At 38.0% G+C, this 15,638-nt stretch overlaps 1 protein-coding gene across 5 annotated transcripts in view; it reads left to right on the top strand.

Moving 5' to 3' along the window:
- RNASEH2B (ribonuclease H2 subunit B) overlaps positions 1–15,638 on the top strand; it is a 90,126-nt gene that overhangs the window by 15,586 nt on the left and 58,902 nt on the right. For all 5 annotated transcript variants that reach the window (XM_072610498.1, XM_072610497.1, XM_072610495.1 and 2 more), the window contains 2 exons: positions 11,067–11,138; positions 12,961–13,068. In XM_072610498.1, coding sequence (XP_072466599.1) covers positions 11,067–11,138; positions 12,961–13,068 — 180 coding nt within the window. The remainder of the gene's footprint in view (positions 1–11,066; positions 11,139–12,960; positions 13,069–15,638) is intronic.

The following is a 15,638-nucleotide window of genomic DNA, read 5'->3' as shown; positions in this document are numbered from 1 at the left end:
ACAACATAACAAAAGTTATGAGCATGTAGTGCTCAGGTGAAAAATTATGTCTATATGTAAAACAGAAAAGTGAAGAAATATGTAAATTCTTTCGCTGTCCCATTTAGAAGATGCCATTAATCTGTTAACTCTAGTTTCTCCAGCAATTAGCTCAGTCCTATAGGTTCCCTTTTGTTTATATTTCTGTTAGATTTATCCCAAACTGAGAGAAGGATATTGAAGTCTCTTGTCACTGTTGTGTTACTGCCTATGTCTTCTTGAAGCTCAGGTAATGTTTCCTTTATGAATAGGAATACTAAGGCATTTGGAGTATATAAACTTATTATTGATATTCATTTGTTATCTGTGGTTCCTTTCAGTATAATTGTTAGTTTCCTTGTTTATCCCTTTTCATTTTTTGAACGTTTGCTTTTACCTTATGTAGTGCCAAGGCAATGTTCTCCATGGCAGCTATGAGTATGCCAGCACAGTTCTGAATTGCAAAATATAACAGACTCTCCACATGGAAGACAGAACCAAAACATTTATTCAAACACCAGAAAGCCGAATCCCAACACCAGAAAACCAAATTCATCATGGTAACAAAGAAATCTTTACACAGTAACAATGTAGTAGACATTACTATCCCCAAGGCTTCCCACAGACCAGCTCCCTTAAAAAAAAATTACCAACCAACTGTCTTAAACAAAATCACAGACAAGCTCTCCCACTCAGGCTAGTTGCTGCCTGCTCTTTCCCAGCTTTGACTGGTCTGACCAACTTCTTTTCAGCTCTGCTCCAGCTCCACCTCTTGCTATTCCTGCTCCATCCCTTCCTCTTCCACACATTTAGCAAACTCCTCCCAGCATAGGCTTCCTGTGACTCAAATTCATGTGATTGAGACTTCCATGTGACTTACACAGGTAACGTAGGCCTATTAATGGATAGGAAACATCTTCCCATTCCATTAAAAATACATTAATTCCATTAAAAATACATTAACAGCATACCTTGTCATATAGCATGTTTGCAACTCCTGCTTTTTTGGATTCACTTGATGCATAGTAAATTTTTTTCTATCGCCTCTTTTATTTTGTGTATATCTTTGTTTTTAAATGTATTTCTTATAAGCATCAGATTGTAGAATTTTGTTTTTATCTAATCTGTTGCTCTTTTTCATTTTATTGGATTGTTTAATCCTTTTACATTTAAAGTTATGAGAATTAAGTTTATATTTTCCTCTACCTGTCTCTAATATTGTTCATTTTCAAGTTATAATTCCTTCTCTGCTGTAGACACAATAGTGTGTTTCTTCAGTTATTTTACCTTAGTCTTTTTTAAGGTGTCCCTATTCCCTCTGATCCCCTCTTCTTATTTGTTACCCCTTTCATTTTGGAGTTTTGCTTATTAGTTCCTTTTTTTCCTCCTGTTTTTATCTAGTTGTATAATTTTTCTCTACTTTTCTTCCCTTTCAATCGCCTAGATTTCTTCTTTCCTTCAGCTAGTCCTATTCATTAGTTTTTAAAATTTTATTTTCACATCACTTTCCAATGAAGATTTCTCTTACTCTCTGCCTCAAGTGACCTTAGAGTGGTCAGGAATTGGTCTAACTAGATGCTGTTGTGCTCTTTCCTTCAGTTTTAGTGATGTGCTGCACAGCCTTCTCTTACCTCTACCCTCAAACATATAGTATCCTATCCTAGTCAGTCTCTCTCTCTCTCTCTCTCTCTCTCTCTCTCTCTCTCTCTCTTTCTCTCTCTCTCTGTCTCTTTCTCTCTCTCTTTCTTTCTCTCTCTTTCTCTCTCTCTTCCCACCTCCTCCTCTCTCTCTCCCTTCCTCTCTTTTTCTGTCTCCTCTCTCCCTCTCCCTCCCTCCCTCTCTCTCTCTTAGTTCCCTGCCCTGGCACCACCAACTTAGAGGTTTGAACCACTGATTGTCCACCCCAGCACTGGCTATCATAGAGCTGCCATATTAGTACTATGGGGTTGTCTGCCCCAGCATTGGCATTACAGAGCTTTGTTACACTGGTGTTGTGAGGTTGTAGCCCACATCAGGCTTTTGCTCCTTAAAGGGCTGCAGCAGTTCTGTCTGTTACCACTAGAGCAGTCTGGAGGTAGGATGGCACTGAAAAAAAGAGGGAGTGGAGTGTGAAGGTGGGTTTTATCACAGGCCTGTCAGGTCCTTGAGTCTGCTAATGCAGCCTCTGTCTTAGTATGGAAAGTTAGGGGAGGGGTGTTCAGTGAGCTTAGTTAGGGTCAGTGAGCATCAGTTCACTGGCTTTTCTTTTTAAGCTTTCTTTTGGATTCTGGGTAACCTAGACCATGGAGACAGCTCAAGTTGTTTTATCTTTGGCACATAATTTCTCTTTTGAAGAGATCTGAATGGTCATGGAAATCAGAGAAAATGTCTAGTCCTTCTCCTTATTGCTCTTGTAACTCAGAAATCTAAAGGAAATCTTTTAGCCTACATTTTGCCAATGTTTGAGTTTCTAAAGTACTTTGAGAATTTTTTTCTAGAATATTCTGGAGCGAGGAATGTGGAAGAGGAAATATACCAACTATGGGAATAAAGGCCTCATATGTTCTAGTCACTATGCTAAATGCTTTACATTAATCTCATTTGATCTTTAGAACATTAAGGGATAGATGTGCTACATACTTCGTGATCTTAGAAACATCATTTATCCTCAATTGAATTCTACTTCCATTTATATAACAGTGCTACATGTCTCTATTGTTGTGGGTAAAATTGGGATCTGTTTGATGTCCTCCATCAACATTTCTTCATCTCTTTCAAATTTATTAGTCTAGAATGTCTATTTTGTTTTCAACCAAGTGTGCAAGATTTTTTCCTGTACCTTAAAATACACACACACACACACACACACACACACACACACACACACACACACACATCCTTGGCTTTTGTCATATGTGATTTTTAGCAAAACTCATGAGCTTTAGGGAAGAGTATGGATTTTTTTTTAATTTATTTGCTTGTTTTTTGTTTGTTTTAGTTTTTACTGGTTATACAGGAAAGAATTCTTACTTTGGAAACTTTTTCTCTTTGAAAATACTGTGCTTCATATGATCTTTGAAGGAGTGAAGACCCCCAAAAGCAAGGAAAATGACCCAGATCTGTTTGATGGCAGCACTGATACTTTGGGAAAGGGAAAAGCATATAGTCATTACTGAAATTAACATTCCAGGAAGCTACATATGAAACTTGAGGATTATGCTGATTTTTCTTGCATGCATTATATGAGTGTGTCCTTGTATTTCCAGCACAGTATCGCAATGATCAGGCTACAGGGAAGCACATATCTGAATCCATTTTAATGCCTAAAGAAGTCTTGAATCAAAATGTAGCCCTGATCCGCTTTGGTGTGAGTCATTGCAATAAACACAGTAATGATCATCTTAAAAATAAAGGGGGAGTATATATCTTATTTTCATTGGAACTTTCTTCAGGAATCTGAAAATCTTCTGTGTGTTGTTTGAAAGAAAATGAACTGTTCTGGGGGAGATTTTGCTTTTTCTTCTCTGGAGCAGTTGGCATGTTTTCTGCGCTAATCTTATGTGTGCCAAAAATCAGACAGGGTCATGAGCAAATGGCCAGGGCTGCCAAGCCATAAGGATCCTTGGCAGGGGTGGCAGCCAACACTGAAGAACTCCAGTGACTCTTAACTTATCCATGATACGGAGAAACTTTGGTGTTTCTCAGGAGAGGGATGAAAGGACCTGCCAGACTGAAGGATTGGAGTTTTCATTAATTGATAAATACATTCATGTCAAAGTGAACTGGAAAATAACCCCAATCTGTATTCCTTGTAAGAAAAGTGATGCTTACACAAAAAAATACCACTTTTGAGAAGGGACCACAGAGTTGAGAATTAAACCTATGTTTTATTTTCTATACTTTGGTATAAATAATATTTGACCTTTAAGTTTCAAGATACTGAAGTTTTCTGTCATCGACAATGGAAGGAGGGTGGTGGAGCTTATTGGATTAGCAGTCAGGGATATTGGGGTTAAGATCTCACCTCTGCTACTTCCTAATGGTGACCATGGATGACCAGTTACCCTCTGTTGTAAAAAAGGGGGTGATAGTATCTGTAAAACTTACCTAATAGTAGGGCTTCTTTGGGAGTCTGATGAGGTCTTTGAACCCTTTCTCAGTGTAATATTTTAAAATGCATAATACAAAATAGTTTATCAATACACATTTATTGTGTCTACTATATGCCAGGCTAAGCACTAGATAGGACTACAAAACTACAATTATATTGGAATACAGTGATCTATCTACTTGTATGATATTATATATGTATGTATATGTGTTTGCATGTATATGTATGTATACATATATACACACACTATATACCTATACATATACATACATGTGTTTAATATGTGTATATATGTATATGCACACATATATGAAAGTTCATGGATCCCAGGTTAAGAACTATTGCTTTATAGGGATTGTTGTAAGGCTTAAATGGATGATATGTGTGCATGTGTATGTATGTGTGTATATATATATATATATATCTGTGTGTGTATGTGTATACATATATTTCTATGTATCTGTCTGTGTATGTATGTATGTATCAGTCTCTTACTCTGTAAACTTTAGAGTGCTTGAGGCCCAGGGCAGGGATGTACATAGCAATAACAAGTTTGGGGTGTTGGTGTTAGAGGAAAATAGCCAGTAGCCATGTCAGGACAGGTTTTACACTGCAGGGCTTTTGAGCTGTGGTTTTTGGAGTGAGGTGAATGCAGGAAATGAAATTCAGGCTGTATGAAATGGAATTTAACATTTGTTTCTCACTTGACACAGTTGTTAGCCTTGTTACATAGACACACAGACATACACATATTTTCATTAAAGTTCTTGTGTCAAGAAAAATAATCATCCGTTTGTCTAGTTGTTTTTTACCCCCTCAGTTCCAGTGTCTTGGTGTTCTAGAAAGGGAGCAGATTGAAGATTAGGCACTGCTAGCAGATGGCTGCTGGAGAGTGAAAGACAGAGTAGTGAAAGATAAGAAACTTTTACAACTAGAGAGGAAGCTCCCTTTGCATCTTAGGAAATGGTTATAGTATGAGTTAGATGTAGGGATCCAGAATCATGCATGATAGCACTTTGTTGAGAATGAAACAATCAGGTCATTTGCAGTTTCTGATATATCATTTTCTCCATTATTGAAAGAAAAACCTTGAATTTAGTTTGTTTTCCTTCTGTAGGAGAAAATGTCTAAGATGGGTTCTTAAACTTTTTGTGTGGTGAAGCCTATGGGCTCCTTGGAATAATGTTTTTAAAGGCAAAAAATAAAATACATAGGGTTGCCAAGGAAACCAGTTATCAGAGAAAGCAATTATTGAAAGATTATACTAACATTGCAAAGGATATGATGATATAGTTGTAATATAGTTATAAAATTCACAATTATAAAAACTTTTTTTTGAAAGTTTACAGACCCTAGGTTAAGAACCTCTGTGACTCTAGGAAGAGTTGGTATGAAGCTCACTTCTTTCAGAAATGCACAAATTATGCATCATTTGCCCAGTGTTGTAAATTTTCCAGAGTACTGGAATTAGGCTTGAAATTGTTCATTAATTCACCCATTTTGAGGGACATTTTTCTAGAGTGTGCTTTACAAAATTCTGACTTCTGACAAATGGGTTGTCGTCCAGGAATTCACTCTTTTTTTTTTTAACTGATGAAAATGTGGGACCATTTCCCTGGTAGAAACAATAATTATTAGACTACATTCCTTAAGAACCCACAAAAGTCTATTTAACTAGTAATGTACTTAGAAAATGCTAAGTTCAGTATACTTTCCTCTATACTACCTCTCAGCCTCCATGCTTAATAGTATTACTATGGGAAAATGCATTAACCATTCTAACTCAGATCCTTCTCCCAATTTCCCACTCTTGTTGTATAGAGGGCAAGTAGGGCCTGCCCCAGCTGTGAGCCACTGATACTGGCTGGTTCCTCTGGTGGAGAGATTATAGTATGATATGTATTGGAAAGAGATCCTGAGGTGTCATCAGGGTCTGCTGGAGAAAGAAGGGATGCTTTACTTGTTTCTCTTGGACCACAGTGGTCTACTTTTCAGATGGAAACATTCTATCACAGGACCTATGGCCAGAGCTCTGGCTCTCTGCATGGTTCTGGGGCTAGCACTAGAGTACCCAGGCACCCTACAGTCCTTGGCAGCTATCACCACAGCACCTAACAGAGGAGTTTGAGGGACAGGCTACAAAATGTACATAGATTGGTTTAAAAAAATTTCCCTACAAGAAAAGTAATGATGAAGCTTATTGCAATAGTATTTTTTATAGTCCTTTAAGATTTTAGTAGGAATGATCATGTTAAAATTCAAGCCCTCAATCTCTTGGGGGTGTTGAGTTCCTTGGTGGTTTTTTGGATGTAGTTTCATCAGCTAATACCCTTAGGGGTAGATGTCTGTCTTTTAGCAGAAAATACTGCCAGGATTCTTTTGACAGCTGGCTCGTTTTTACTTTTTTCCCTTTATCTTTTATTATGACATTTGTCTAACCTCCAAGCCCTATGAAAGAGTTTTCCTCCCTTCCCCCCAGCATTTTAGGACAGTGTGAGTGGGATCAGGACTCTTATCATGCAGTTAAGTACATGTCTCAAGTTTAAAAGAATTTAAGATTAAAATTTTTATGTAGTTTAACTTGTTTGTTCTTATCTTATTTCTGACTTGGACAAAGTTCATATGGGGGATACTGTTTTGATAGCGGAGAAATAAAAGTTGTGATCCCCAGCCTTTTAGCAGCACACGTGTACAGTCTTCTTTAAACATTTAGAAGTATTTCTACAGGGTAAAGGTAATTTTCCTAGATATGAAATTCAGTTGCCATATGGCCATTTTCATTATCTCTTTGATATATGAGGCTGTTAGACACTAATTTCTACTTTATTGTGACAGTGAATAGTATTTGCTTCTTTCTTAATATTTAAACTCTTTGCTCAGTGTCTTTTGTGAGGATTGTAAAATTACCTTTTATCAAGATTTTTGTGTTATTTTCTTTTCTTAAATAAATTAAACAAACATTAAGTGCCCACTGCGTTTAAGGCACTATGCTTAGATGTTGACCACACGGAACGGTCACCACCTCCTCAAAAAAAGGAAAATATCCCATCCCTTAGGAGCTTATTAGCAATTAAATACAAGGTAATTTGAGGAAGGACAGAGCACTTTTGCAGCAGTAGACTTAGCTTACATTAACGAGGCCCCCACCACTTTAGTCACTGGATACTTGGCAAGGTTAAAGCCTCAGCAAAAGGGGAGAGCCAGTTAAGCAGGGAAGGGGCCTTTTCCCATAGTTGGTTCTTTGTCCTCACCTGCCTGGCTGAGAGCTTTTTTTTTTTTTTTTTTTTGCCATCTCTTTGGTTTTGTGTCTCTTGTTGTTTTACTTCTGGAATGTCCCTGTTCTTTCTCTAGTTTTTTTAATGGTTGAACTTTAGTCTAAGTGATAAATGCATTTTTCAGGAAGTAGAAAAACTGCTGATAAAAGGTTTAAAAATTCCAATTTTGCACACTGAGTTCAGGACACCAGCTTTTCCCTTTCTGACTCAAGCCTTATAACAAAAGTCAGATTTGGAGGCAGAAGTAGGGGAGGTTTATTAATTTTTAATTGTGCTGTCTGTCCTACATGAATTGTGCTTTTAATTAATCCCTACTAAAGAGAGGGGGTAGAAAAGAAGGGGGAGGAGAGAGAGAATAGAAAAGAAAATGAGAGACAGACAGAAAGAGACAGAGGGAAAAAGAGACACAAACACAGGAAGAGAAACAGAGACAGAGGAAGGGAGGGAGGGGGAAAGGGAGAAGAGACATAGAGACAGAAAGACATAGAGGGGAGGGAAGAGTGAGGGACAGAGGGAGGAGAGACAGAGGAGAGATGGAGAGAGAGAGAGAGAGAGAATGAGAAAGTGAATGTTTCCCTTTCTCTGCTACTCTAGCATTCCAGGGGCTAACTCTGCTTTGAAAAAAATCAAAGATCTCACCTTTAGTTTGTAGAGACTTTAATCCTAGGGTTGTCGGTAAACATTTAGGATGGTGGTGGTGGTAGTGATGAGGATGAGGATGATGATGACAACTGACATTTAAATTGTTTGCAGAATTCTTTACATACACCATGCCAGGGGTGGAAAACCTGTGACCTTGAGGCCACACGTGGCCTTCTAGGTCCTTGGGTGTGGCCTTCTGATTGAGTCTAAGTTTTACTGAACAAATACTTTTATTAAGGGAATTTGTTCTGTGAAGATTAGATTCAATCAAAGGGCTGCACTTCAGGATGTAGAGGGCCACATGTGGCCTCGAGGCTTCAGGGTCCCAACCCCTGCACTTTGCCCTTTGATGCTAACATCAGCCTTGCAAGGTAGGGTCTGTTCCTTATCCCCACTTTATAGATGAGGAAACTGAGGCTGAGAGAAGATACAGCTAGTGTATATCTGAAACAGGATTCGAACTGGTCTGGCACTCTTTCCAGGTTCAGACACATTCTTCCCCCTACGTCATTCCTCTGTACTTGCTTCTGCCTCCAAAAAGAAAAAAAAATTGTCTGGTCCCATGAAAAAAAATAAAATGCTATTGCAGGTTATGTGATCTTGAAAAAACTAAATTTAAACATTTACAATGCACTAAGAGGCACTTGCTGGTTAAAAGAATTCTATCTTAAATCATTTGGTTGAGCACAGAATTGTTTGATAAAGAGTTGCTCTTTATTTGGGATATCAGTGTCTTGCGCAGATAGTTACTTGCTCACTGTGAGGTTAATAATTTATAAAATTCTGTCTCACATGGTATAATGGAATCCTGATGAGTCTGGCATCTGGGATTCTGAAGCGGTCCAGTACATTCAATCAGTTATACCTGGATGGAGAATCATAGATATATTTTAGACCTTAGAGGTCACTTTAGTGGAAGGAAATCTTCCAACCAGAACAATTTTTGAAGATCCTGATTGTTGGACCAAATTGGTGGGTCTGTTTAGTTAGAAAGGTCAGTCTGCTTCGGAATCCTTTTAGAAAATTTCTAAAATTCATACTCATTTCACCATTGCTTTTGCCTAATTTCTGTTGGGTTTTTTTTTTTTGCTAATCTGTGTAAGAACAGACATGAGAATTTAAAAATTTCCAGGGGTGATAGTATTGAAGTAATACAAAACAAAGTATTTATGGGTAGTTTTTTTGGGGGGGAGGGGCAGGGAAGAGTTGTGGTTTGCTTCTGTTTTTGTTTTGTGTTTTGGGGGATGAGTGTGGAAGAAAATTAGAAAATCTGCAGTTTAAAATTTTTTGCTTCTTTAGCTCCAAAGCAGGGCAGCTAGGTGTTGCAGTGGATATAGTGCCAAGCCTGGAGTCAGGAAGACTCATCTTCAGTTCAAGTCTGTCCTCAGATACTTACTAGTTCTGTGAACCTGGGCACTAGTTATGTGAACCTGCTTGCCTCAGTTTCCTCATCTGTAAAATGAGCTGGAGAAGGAAATAGCAAACCGCCTCAGAATCTTTGCCTAGAAAACTGCAAATGGAGTCACAAAGAGTTAGACAACTGAAATGACTGAACAGCAACAAAAAACATAGGACTAAAGACAATTCAGGAACACATTTTATATAAGAATATGCTAAAAATGATGATGTTTGATAAATTTTTGGAATATTTAGAGATGTAAAGTCTGGGGGAGAGAACAGAAACTATTTTTCTATCATCTCCCTCACCCTGTCCATTTTAGTAACTATAAAATCCAGAGAACTTTTTTCCCCTCTAAAGTTTTTTGGATTTCTTTTTCTATGTCAATTCATCTCTAAATAGAAATAACCAAACTGCTCATGAGGCAGTTAGACTTCCTAGATCATTATTTTAACAAGCACCCTAAATTGTGCCTTAAAATATGGAAGACAGATGAAAACCACTCAGGTGTTGTTCATTATTCATTCTTTGGCCTCACTAAAACTTTGGCAGTCTTGTAATTGAGAAGCATTTCTCTTTCAAGGCGTCTGTGTTTCACACACTGACTCATACTGTACCCTGTGGAGCTCTTTTTAACCATGGTGTAGCTAGTTGGCAAAGTGGATGGAGGGCCAGGTCTAGAATCAGGAAGACCCATCTTCCTGAATTCACATCTGGCCTTAGACACTTCCTAGCTATGTGACCCTGAGCAAGTCCTTTAAACCTGCCTGCCTCAGTTTCCTCATCTGTAAAATGAGCTGGAGGAGGACATGGCAAACCACTCCAGTATCTTTGCCAAGAAAACCCCAAGTGGGCTCATAACATGACTGAAAAACTACTGAACAGCAATGGAATGGCCCATATAGTTTCAGGATAACATACAGGCTAGAGGTTTCTTAAATCTGTGTATGCACTGCTGATAGAATATGCACTAATCTGTTCATGGCCTGCTCCTCTTCTTCTCAAAAGTCCTTCAGAGTCTCTTCCTGTATAGTCTGAACTTTTTACTAACCCCTTCAATCTGGAAACAAGCTTGACTTCCCTGTTTTCTCTCATACTCTTTTCCTGTGTGTATCATTATGTCCAACCACCCTTGAACAGTTGGAATCACAAGATGCCTGACTCCTAGGCCAGTCATTCCTTTGGAGCAGAGGTTGTGTCTGATCCATCCAATAAGATGAGATCCCCTTAAGGAAAGAGATTATTTCATTTTCATTTTTTGTATGTTTATCATCTTGTACATAGTCTGTGTTTAATAAATGCCTCATGAATTGAATTGAACCCTTCTATTACCCCCAATGGCTGGATAGAGCATCAGGGCTTGCAGGCAGGGAGACTTCCGTTCAAAACCAGCCTCAGACACTTACTCAGCCTCAGTTTCCTAATCTGTAAAATGAACTGGAGAAGAAAATAGCAAACCACTCCAGTGTCTTTGCTAAGAAAACCCCAAAAGGTTGGTGACAAAGAACGGCATTACCCCAAGTACCTAGTGAAGCATTTTACGTATACTTTCTTGTTGTTGTTCAGGAAATTAGGTAAGGCATGTAAAATGGGCAGCAAAAAATGGTTCTCTTAAGTTTGTAAGTTCATAATTCCTTTTCAGAATCTGTTGCTGATCTTCCCGGAAAGACTGAAAATGGACCTGTGTTTACAAGACTGCATAACCCATGTACAGGCAAGTCATCTTGTATGTTGGTATTGGGCTTATTTTCCATGATGTAAATGATCATCTGAGTTTTGTTTTTGCTTTTTGTTTTTTTTCCCCCAAACAAAGATGTAGGTGTTTGTGTACGTGCATGACTTCGTTTCTTCTTTCTGAGAATAACCTTTAAAATTAAGATGGTAACACCAGTGTAAAAGAAACATGCCAGAAATTTTCCTGGTCACGCCAGCTAGTTCACTCAGTGTAAACAATTCTGATTTCTTCTTATAATTTTAATCAGTGAAACTGTTCTTTCATCAGAAATATTGGCAGCACAAAAAAGTAGCAAATTTGACTTCTTTTAAATGCATTAATTTTCTTTGGAATCCTTAGGCCAACTTTTCTTAGGGTAGTATCCAAAGTTAGTCTTCATTCATATTCATCTTATGCTATAAAAGTAAAATAAACAATCAAAGGGAAAAGAGAGGGTTTCACTTGACGTGCCAGGTTTTTTAGTAGTTTCATTTTTAGCTCTCATTTTCGTATTTTATTTGGTCCAAAGAATAGTATCTTTTTTCTTGTCAGTAGGGTAGAGAAAGACATGTACTTTACTGGAGGAAATTTCATTAGAATTGCAAATATAGTACACTTTATTGTTAGTATCCTAAATATTCTTAAAATTTTATAGCCATATTATAACATATGTAGTGAAATTACACTAACTTAATCTTAAATGATTTATCAGAAAAATATGAATGAGAATGGTGTTTTATGAAATTCATTTTCTATGTCTGGTATTGCTTTGTTTGTTAATTTACTTAGGTTGTTTATGGAAACCTCGTGTTGAGTCAGGAGCAACAGATGCTTTCTTTATTTCTTGAAGTAGCATTTAGTTAGAAAGGTAGCTAGTAATTCCTTGAAACGACAGGAAAGGGGAAAATAGCGTCCTTTCCAGGTAAGGGCATCTGCTTCAGAATTTGTAGGTCCTACTCTTAGAATTGAATAAGCATTGGTCAGACAAATTTATCACTTCCCCTGTGGGAGAAATTTTATCATGGACAATTAGTTTCCCCAAAATATATCAAAAGTTCAAATAGTAGTTGAAAGCCAGAGCTTGTACATAAATTAAAGTCTATCAGTACTGTCAATATGTTGTTAAAATTTTAGTTTTATCTGAGATTTACATGGGCAACAGAAGAAAACAAATTTGTTTTTTTGCCCTTTACATATGTGAATGTGAAGCAGCTCTTAATCAGAGTTTGTGAATTCACATGTGAAACATATAGCTTGCTACATATAGTGTGTTGATTTTTTTCTCCTGTCCTCTTCCTCTCTTTTTCCCCCTTTATTAAAGAAGCCCACCATGCTAAAATCAGCTGAAATGAAGACTAAACCTGTTTGAGACCTCAGGAAAAGATCCCCAGGCATTTGCTTTTTAATGCACAGGTCCAATCCATGAGATCTACAGGCTTTGTCTATGTTTGAGCCTAGCCAAAAGCTATATCTGAGACCTATGACCCGTGCTTCAGTTGTACCTCATCAGGCCTTCCCATTACACTCTCATTTAGATTAGAAATGGAATTTCCCTCCTGAACCGATGTAGGTTTGAATAAAATGCCTTGTAGCAGTTAAGATAAATTATTCTCACTTTTTATTTATTGGTTGAAGTTCAGTGGGGATTACAGAGCTGGAAAACAAGCATCTGTATATAATAGCTATGAGCTTTCTTTGGAGTTACAGTTTATAGAGAAGGTATCTATGTATGTTGATGTGCATATTAGAAATTCCTCTGAACTATTGGGCAGTCTTGATTTTTGTGAAAACTTACAAATACAAAACAGATTTCTTTTAACAGGGGAAGCAGCCCTTTACTTGTTCGATACCAACGCACAACAGCTGTTTGAAGTAAAAGCTTTCCATGAAGAGTACCATTCTTGGTTTATAGGTCAGACAGTTCAACACGGTGAGTTATATGGTACACGCCTCCCCTTCACTCTAACTAAGAATCTAAGGTTACATTACTTCTTCATTTGAATGTACAGCTGAGGAAGAAAGAGTATGGCTAATGCATAGCCTCACATGTTCATCAGTTACTGCAGTTTATAGGTGCTACATATAGCGTGTTCATTTTTTTTCCTGTCCTCTTCCTCTCTTTTTCAGACAGAATGTTGAACATATTTTGGCTTATATCTATCGTATCTTAATTGCCTTTTGAAGCTAGAAACTTGCTGTCAGTTGGTCAGAAGTATAGCTTATCTGAGTAGCATGAGTAAACACCATTGCGTTCATAGAAACATGTTTAGTCTCTCACTTGCAGGAGTATCAATGATTTAGTAACCCTCTTTCCTTCAGGATATGTATTTAAGAAATACTAAGCAACAAGGGGGGAGTGGGGGGTGAAGGGCATGTGAGAGGAGGAAGGAATAAAACTCACCCTTACTTGGTGTGATGGGTCAGTCTTTAACTTTTTAAAAAATTATTTATTTTTAACAGTCTTTTCTTTTTAAATCTTGAGTTCCAAATTCTCTCCTTCCATTCCACTCACTGTGAAGACAAGCAAAATATCAGTTATACATGTGAAATCATGCAAAACTGATTTCCGTATTAGCCATATCACAAAAGAAAGTGAGAGAAAAACAAACAATTGACACTCAAGAGCGCATTAGTTCTCTGGAGGTGAATAGCATTTTTTCATCATGAATCCTTTGGAATTGTCTTGGATCATTGTATTGATCTGAGTAGCCAAGTCTTTCGCAGTTGATCTTCATTACAACATGCTGCTTACTGTGCACAATGAGCTCCTGGTTCTTCTCACTTCACTTTGCATCCATTCACATAGGTCTTGCCATGTTTTTTTCTGAAACCAACCCCATCATCATTTCTTATAGCACAGTAGTACTCCCCAAATGGTGAGCAATTTCCAGTTCTTTGCCACCACAAAAAGTGGTATATGCAAACTGTGTATAAATATTTTTGTACATATGGTTCTTTCCTTTATCTTTGATTTCTTTGGGATACAAACCTAGTAGTGGTCAGAGAGGATGAACAACTTTATAGCCCTTTGGGTGTAGTTCTAGATACTTCTCTAGAATGGTTGGACAAGTTCACAACTCCAGCAGTGTTTTCCTTCATCCCCTCTAGCATTTATCATTTGTGATAGATGAGGTGGAACCTCCAAGTTGTTTTAATTTGCATTTCTTTAATCAATAGTGAGGAGAGCATTTTTTTTTATATGACTATAGTTAGTTTTGATTACTTCTTCTGAAAACTACCTGTTTGTATTCTTTGATAGGCTCCCTGCAAACACTAGTACTCCTCTCTATCTTGAAACTTCAACCAGAGCCCCTATTCCCTTGTGACAGACCACCAGTGTTTTTCTCCCCCTGGGAACTGTGACTCCAGAACTGCATGTGGGCCATAGAGTTGACAATCAATGCCACCAAAAGGCCCCCTGTAATCTCTTTCTGCCAGTTGTCCAACCCTCTTACTGTGCCTGGGCTGAGAGCTCCTGAAGTTGCTGTTGCTGCTGCTGTTACAGGTGCCTCCACGGTGCTGCTGCTGCTGCTGTGCTATTGGCTGGCCTCCACTTAGGGGTCACAGACCTCTCCTACCAACTTTCTCAGTTGTCCCACATTGGAAAAATGTCTCACCCTTGCCTTCTGTTGGCTCTGCTGCTACAAAGTTTAATTTAGGAATTTATTTTAAAGTTGTTTGAAGGGGATTCTTGGAAGAGTTCAGCCTCTCCTCTGCCTTCTTCATGGGTCAGTCTTTACTAAAAACCAGTCAGTCTTTAATTGAGAAGGGGGAGGAGGTAGAGAGTGAGGAGAAAGGGCAGAATAATCTAAGTAAATTTTGGTGTTTAAGAAGTTAGCTTGTGTGTTTCTTTGCTTTCTCATCTATCTTTTCATTCTTACCAGAGAATATTTTTCTTTACGCATAGCCTTCTGTTCTCCTTGTCTACCTATAGTACTCCCAACTTACTAGTAAGAAAGCTTGGGTCTCAGGAGTCATCATGGCCTACTAGATAGACCACTGGACTGAGATTTAGCGAAACCTGGGTTCAAATCCCACCTCAGATACTTACTAGCTGTGGGACCCTGGACAAGTAAGTTACCTCTTTGTGTCCCTGTTTCATCATTCATGAAATGAGTGTCAGACTCAATGAATTTTAGGTTGCCTTTCTTTTCTGAGTCTATGATCCTGAGCTCTTGACTTCTTTCTAGAACAGGGGTTCTTAGCTGTTTGTGTGCATCATGGACCCTTTTGGCAGAATAATATTATCCCAGAATAATAATATCCCTTTCTCAAAATAATATTTTGAATATATAAAATGAAATATTTAAAATTGCAAAAGAAATCAGTTATCTTGAAATAAAGATGTACTTTTTTTTCCTATCCTAGGTCATGGACTCCTAAAGCCTATGGACCCCTGGGTCCATTGGTTAAGAAGTCCTGTTTTAGAGCCATGATAAGAGGGCATTTTGATTCCTAGCAATTCAGTGAAGGCCACATCTCCTCTTTCACTAACCCACT

The sequence above is a fragment of the Notamacropus eugenii genome, chromosome 5, assembly GCF_028372415.1.
Source record: "Notamacropus eugenii isolate mMacEug1 chromosome 5, mMacEug1.pri_v2, whole genome shotgun sequence".
Lineage (NCBI taxonomy): Eukaryota > Metazoa > Chordata > Mammalia > Diprotodontia > Macropodidae > Notamacropus > Notamacropus eugenii.
The sequence above is the reverse complement of the archived record's forward strand: the minus strand, read 5'-3'. Positions and strand labels throughout refer to the sequence as shown.